Consider the following 7513-nt stretch of genomic DNA (forward strand, 5'->3'; position numbering starts at 1 on the left):
TATAACCTTATATTATATATATATATATATATATATATATCTTTTATATATATATTTTATATAAGTATATAAGTAATTTTCAATTATTTGAAATGCTATGCTCTGAAATGCTAAGCATGCTATGCTCTTGTTCACTTCTTCTTTTTCTTCTTCCTTTTTTTAATTTAATTGTGAATTTTCCCAAATTTAGATCACTTCTGATTACCAGTTTGGTCAATATTGACAGACCTATTGGCTATTAAGACTTTTATTTTAGAAAACAGATTTGCATGTGAAATTATTTTGATGGCGAATGTTGATTGGTCATTTTGATTCCATGGACATTTATTTTGACAATGCATTAGGTAAGAATATCATTTTTATTTTTTGAATTCCAAAAAATAGTAATTATTAAAACATTTATATTTGCTGTCCGTGTTTGAATTCAGTATGATGTTAGAAGAATTTCACAGTACTTTATTTTACCAACCTTAGTCAAACATGATCAACAACTGTTTTTGTTTAATTGATGTTTGTTACGTTTTATTGTTGTAAGAATGGGGGTGGTCTGCTTTGTTACCAGAATTGATTTATAGTGTATCATGATATATAAAGAGGTTTTTTTGTGTGTTTAATGGGATGGGATTTCATGTCTTAAGTGATCATTTAAGATGCTAGGGTTGGGTATATGTTACAGCACACTTTTCTCTCGATTTAATACATTGTGACGTTTCATTATATCATAACTGAATTGTGACTGAGAGAGAGAGACTCAGCATTTCAGTGAGAGAGAGTTGTAATCTGTGGTGTCTCTCATGCGGTTCCATTCACTTTTTTCCATTACTATAGAAGTGTCTCAGACCGCACTGAGAAACGCTGGTTGCCAGTTTTTGCTTATTTAGACTTCCTGCTTCTTCATTAATTGAACTGCGGGAAACAATATGAATGAACAAGGATCGATATGAGAACCTTGAGGATGATGCAATATTGCAAGAAAATAAATCGTGACATATCGATATATGATTGTATTTGCAGAATCTTAGTTTTGCCTTGACTGATTGCCCCCTAATTAACAGGATTACTTCCCACCTCTGGTTCTGCATTAGTCACTCGTGACGATGTGTGGCTGGTGGCGGTAGCAGCGTGTCCTTCCCACCATATTGTCGGCCGGCGGCTAATAAGGTAGCACTGACCGGCGGACGGGCTCATTAGCATCGCCTGCGGCCGTGGCAACCCCCGCCAGGGCCCAGTCGGACACTTAATTACCGCCACCACTTTTTATCTCCCCTCCAAAACCCAGCCCCCCACCTCTCGAACGCCACCGGCACTTGCTTCTGCAATCCACAGAGAATGCTGGGAAAGTATAGATGCCAAAGTGGTGGTTAGTTAGCCTGTAACATTCGATAGCAGCCCTCACTTTGAGGCACTGCAATATCTCTGATAGAGTTAAAGCTATTCGACCCGAGCCTCTCATGCGAGACTGTGCGAGTGTGTCTTTTCATTGGCATCAGTGGAATATTGATGGCTCCACCCCAACTTAATCGACTAATGGCCTCTCCCTCTCTCCTTCACTCTGCTGAAGCAGCCTCCCTCTCACCCAGCACAGCCTTTCTGTGCCCTTTCTGCGACCTCTGGGTCAGGCAGGCCGATTTTCATGCCCGACTGAGTCACAGAATAGCCTCAGTGTATTGGTAGGCAACCATATGCAAGTCATGTGGCTGCTGGCCCTAATAGAGAATGCTCCCAGCCTCCTCCTTGGCCTTTTGGCTTATTGCATCTCACAGCTGAGATGTTGTGGCATTAACTGTATAGCTGCCAACGGCTGTTGTTCAAATGAATCCCGAGAAGTATAGGCCACAATTACACTAGATCCATGTACTGTGGCAAAGAACAAAACAGAATTAACGAGGTCCTTAAGATGTTTTCCAAGTCTAATTGGTAGTGTAATGTCTGGACTTTATTTTACACACATGCATACTTATACAACATACTTTTTTTTGAACAGTCAAGAAGTATTTTATCCAGTTCAGTATATACTCTGACAGTACACAAATTTGGACTTTACTGAGCAAATACACACGTACATGTTTGTCAATTAGACGGAGCACATCAGAGAAATGAGCGCAATCATTTTAAATATACATTTTCATAAAATACTTTTTGGACGACAAATGTATACAGGAAATTGTGTCCATTATATTTACATAAAAATGATTATGTCCAAAAGAGGGAATTTAAATGGGTTTCTATAACATTCCTGTTAAAGGATTTCCAGAATAAAAATTTCCTCCATCTCATTTTCTCCTCCAACTTCAAAATCGTTTAACATCGTTGTTTTACCTTTTTTTGTAAAGGGCATTTGACTTTCTATTATGCAGATTACAGTATAACATGTTTATCTTAACCTTTATTTTTAAAAACATTTCTAATTTAAACTCTAGAGAACATAATCATTAATTTGTAATATCTGTTAGTTTTTTGTTGTTTTACTAAATTGGCTGTGAGAAATCTGTCTGGTAGGCTAAAAAGTTAATTTCAGAGCTTGAATGTAACACTCTTCTTTCTTTTTATATTTTGTTGAGGTTATGATTTGCATTTCGCGCTTGTGGTTGTAGGGTTGTAGGGTCATGTCCACAGCAGACACAATCATAAACTCAGTTTATCCTCAAGAGATACGAGCACCAAGTCTCAGTGTGTGACTGATAACAGATCTGGACCACAGTGCCTCCCGCAGCTGTTTTTCTGGCCACACAAAGTCATGCTCACCATTATGCCATTAAACGAACCTCTCAAAGGCAGACGGCCAGTATCTTGTCCCTTGTCCCAAACTGTCAAGCTTGTTGCTATGCGATAGCATTGTTGCCATTTCAGCTAACTACCAGGGTTTTGTTCCCATTTTTCAAGCCACATACGAGAGTGTATGTGCGTGTGTGCGTTTTAGAGGCAGGGGGTTGTTTCAGACAAAGCCATGCGGAACTGGGGCCCGAGCCGTGACCTTGGGAAATGTCAGGCCGCCCACGGAGTGGCTTGCCTGTGTCTGCCTCTCTGGTGCAGCTAGGAACAAGAGTGGAGCATAGCACAACCTAGCTTAACCTAGCGGGGCGAGAGCAGGGTTCAGTCCGAGTTTCTACCACTGCCTCAGAGACCTCTGGTTAGCAATCTAGCCATTTCTCACTAACAACATTATGGCCATTACTGCCCATCCTCCCTGGTGTCACATGGAAATGGGTCATGCCTCACATACTTCACTGTTTTGCTCAGGTGACCGAGAGCTTGGTCAGTGAAACGCCCTGGTGATGTGCATCAAACGCTCAAACCTTTAACGATAAAGTACGGAAAGTCAGGAGAACGCTTGCACATAATCGCATTCACATCAAGGGATGTGTGTGTATCGGGTTTATATCTTATTTTCTTTTATTTTTCAAGTTAAGAAGCATGCTCTGCTGCATTGTCAGTATCATGGTGCATGGTCGCATGGGGTCGTGGCAGTTGCCACCCCTTTGGACCAAAGTAAGCAGTGCTGGCCAGATGTGTGTTGACTGTAATGATCCCTACGGGTCGACGGGATACCGTTGCCAGGCAACGGCTTTTCCTTTTCCCTGTAAACAGAGGGCTTACTCACCAGGCTTATGTTGGGGTCGGCAAGGTGAGACCAGTCTTTATGTGTGCGAGCAAAAGGCGAAGAAAAGATGCTCAAATGAATTTTCTTACAGATCATATTCCGGTGTCACAAGTCCCCAACCTTTTTTCCTGCTGTCTCTAGGTCTTGTTCTCTTATACTCTCACCGAGGTGTGAGGATTTAATTTGGTCAAGTGAACATACAGAAAAAACCCTCACTTGATAAGTTTTGACATCCTCCCTCATCTAGGCTTGTTGCTTTCTGACATGCTCGTGTGGAGGAATTGTTAATATGTATCAGGAATATTCACATTCTTTGTTCGCCCTTGTCTGGCAAGCTGTAATGTTTTGCTTATGAATATTGATACATGAAGTGTATATTAATGACCCTTGGTGACCTTAACCCTATCCTTATTGGCTCCCTTGTGGTATCGGCAAGCTCATGAATATTAATCCAGTTGTGTAACCTCCATTACCCTAATCTTTGCTGTCTAGCCTCCCGGAAGGGCCTGTCACCATGGTAACCCTTTTACTACACTCTTTTAGACCCTTGGAAAAAAAACATGGTTGAAAAACGAATAAAAGGCAAGTTATTCCACTGTGCGTTATGAGGGATGCGTCAGACACTCACCAGGGCAACTCTCAATTGAATTATATCACTCATCTTTTTAGAACATTTTTTTTTTCAAACCATCCATTTTAGTCCTAATGAGAAAAGTCACTTGGAAAAGGTCAATCAATGGCTATAAGGACAATGCTGTCAGCATTTTGCCCTAACAGATTTTTCCTCCAGCATTTATTGATAATCATGCCATTACATATATATTTTAATAAGATGCTCGTTTTATAGAATACAACAAATGAAAATTAAGTATTGTCAGTTGTCTTGCTGAAAAAGCATTTGAATGAATCATGTTTTTTTTCCCGTTTCACAGATGTGGACACGGTAGAAGATGGAGGGCCAGAGGGTGGCTCAGTAGAGGAGGACAGCTGGTTTGGGAATACCTCAGACAGCCCCTCTGAATCATCCTACGGTGATGTGCAAGATGAGCTGCGGGTTTCCCCGGACGATGTTCCCCGACCGGACCACGACACCTCAGCCGAGAGCTCCCTGGGCTGCCCGACGCCAGTTCAGCGGGCTTCCCTGGAGCTGCTGGGGCTGGACAGTGTGATCCTCTCGACCCGGGACATGCTTTCCTCTGAGGTGTCCTCTCTTTATGGAGACACCAGCCAGGCCCTGGGCAAGCCCCTCAGCAGCAACCTGCGGCGTCTCCTGGAGGCTGGCTCACTGAAGCTGGAGGGAGGCGACCTGAGTGGGCGTGGAACGGGAAGAGGACCAGAGTCGCCCCCGGTCAGCTTGCTACTATCTCCATCTTCACATCATGCACAGCAGCTGAGTGCCCTGGCGAGGAGGTTGGCTAACAGCAGCAGCAACAACAGTGGCAACTCGAACTCTGCATCACCTGCGTCTGTAGCAACTGTCAAGCAGGAGCCCTGTGACCCATATGGCCCCAGCAATGGCCCTAACTCAGGCAGCAGTGGCTTCGTATGGGTAGGTGTTGCAGATAAATGGCCGTCGACTAGTTGCTCAGCACCCAGTGGCAGCAGCTTATCACCAGACTCAGCTATCCAGAAGTTAAAGGCAGCCGCCAACGCCGTGCTCCAAGACAAGAGCGCGGTGGCCTCCTCCACCTCGGCGTCTTCATCCTCCTCTTCCTCCTCATCATCCTCGTCAGTCACCTCCTCCTCAATGGCAGCCCTGGGCACTCGCTCTGATGACGCGGTGCGCTTTGAACCGTTCGCTTCACCCTTCAGTCCGCAGTCAGCCAGCTCCACGCTTGCTGCCCTCTCAAAGAAAGTGTCTGAAAGAAGTCAGCAGCAGGTGGGCTCATCTGAGCATCAACCCTCAGCTGGCTCCTTTCTCTCTCTGGTTTCCATGACCTCCTCAGCAGCTCTGCTAAAGGAGGTGGCCGCACGAGCAGCAGGGAACCTTCTAGCTGATAAGAAAGAGCCGGCATTAGTACTGGGAGCCTCTGAAGATGTCAAGCCCCTGTTAGACAGGAACCAGAAGGTGCCCACCCCAACCCAGGCCATGGATCTTCTGCTGCCAACAATCCCCAAGGGAAGGGCCAAGCCCAGCAGTCAAGCAGGTAATGGTTTGTTCCCTAAAATAAATGCATGCTTTTTTGTGCTTTTGAGGGGAAATTGCCAGGTGGTTTAAATTTGTAGGATTAAACATATCTAATTCTGTGATTATTACGTCAAAAAAAATAGATGCATATATGACCACCTCTTATGCCACCCTGGCCTGCACCCTGGGTTTTGACACAAATTTCACGATTCGATTCGATTCGATTCAATTGAAGTTTTTAAAATAATAAATGTACAATTACATAATATTTCTACTTCAATTCGTTTTTTTTAATAGGCTATAAACATTTAAATGGTGGCTTAAATCATAAAACTTGATGGATTTATTCAAACATAAATTAAACACTGAAGAACAGTAAAAATTATAATGAAAATGTTATATGGTGCATATATTTAGCAACATGCCCCTCTCTCCAGTTTATTTTTCTAGCTGACTAATGAGTTCTTGGTCACCGAATATGTTTTTTTCTGTGGTAAATGTGACCACACATTTGTAAACGTGACATTGTTTACAAGACATTATATTGACGTCTTTGTGCGGCTGAAACACTATTTGAGCGATTACATGAGACAGGATACGGATTGTAAAGTTATACTCTTTCTTTTAGCTTACCTCCGGATGTTAAGTCATGTTTATTTTGTGCTGAAACTGGTATTAATATGGTATTAATATGGAGGAGATGATCAGTTCACGTGCGCTACGCGCTGCCGTGTCTGTTGAACTGAGGCGCTACAGCGATCTGTCACTCCAGATTAAACAGCGCCAAAACGGCATTTATTGTTTGAATACTGCAATACAATGGACAGAATTTGAAATATGAGACTTTGTCTCATATTAAAAGTACCAAACACAGTGCTTATTGCGATATATTGGATGGGAATTAAGTGCCCTTCAATGTTCCGTCCATTAACTGAACACAGGCTAGACTAATCGATTCTTGGGATTTAAGAATCGATATCGTTCTGTAAAAATGAGAATCGATTAAAATCGAGATATCGATATTTTTTTACCCAGCTCTAGTTTGCATATCTAGTCTCAGTATGGCAGCCGCAGTGGATGGATAGGCTACCAAAATGCGAACTAGCGATCTGAAACAATGGCCTCAGCACCCGAAGGGGTAGGGATAAGGTGACCAGACGTCCCGTTTTTGAAAACCAAGCGGCAACCTCCCGGTCTCTCGCTTGAAGCCAATACGTAAGTGACTAAAACTGCAATTCGTCAACTGGCCGCTAGAGGCTGGCTCCAAAAGGGAGTCAGTCCCATAGACTCCCCATGTTAAAATGCCCAACTTTACAGCAGAAAAAAATATGTTTACAGCCTGGTACAAAAAGTGCTTTTGGTCTATATAGGTAATTTTGCCCTTCATGACAACTGTGAAGGGGGTGAATTTTTTTATAACTGATCCGTTTAAATTATATTAAGCCTTAAAGTTCTGCATAATTAAGGGCGTGGCCACTTGAGTGACAGGTGCAATGTTTTTTATCGAGTTACAAGAAAAGGTAGGAAACTGACTTAATTGCGAACAGTAACTGATTTTATGTGATACGCTGTCATGGCATGTCATGGCATTAATGTACAGTAAAACAAAGGCAGAATACCGTATAACTCCAGGCTGGCACAGTAATATTGACGGATGGCTAAACAAATGCAGAGTACCGTAACTTAATTTGAGCGAGCTAAAACAAAGTCAAAGAGCGGTAACTGATGATACTGTGTTCTGCCATGGTTTGTCCTGGGCTTTTCTCCAAGATACTTATACACAT

The 7513-nt window shown here is 42.8% G+C and overlaps 1 protein-coding gene across 1 annotated transcript in view; it reads left to right on the top strand.

Moving 5' to 3' along the window:
- The window catches only part of LOC107734543 (zinc finger protein 827), an 88362-nt gene that overhangs the window by 15333 nt on the left and 65516 nt on the right, over window positions 1-7513 (top strand). The window contains exon 2 of the mRNA XM_016546533.1: window positions 4534-5748. Coding sequence (XP_016402019.1) covers window positions 4534-5748 — 1215 coding nt within the window. The remainder of the gene's footprint in view (window positions 1-4533; window positions 5749-7513) is intronic.

Source organism: Sinocyclocheilus rhinocerous, unplaced genomic scaffold (genome assembly GCF_001515625.1).
Source record: "Sinocyclocheilus rhinocerous isolate Xijiao unplaced genomic scaffold, SAMN03320098_v1.1 scaffold580, whole genome shotgun sequence".
NCBI classification, from domain to species: domain Eukaryota; kingdom Metazoa; phylum Chordata; class Actinopteri; order Cypriniformes; family Cyprinidae; genus Sinocyclocheilus; species Sinocyclocheilus rhinocerous.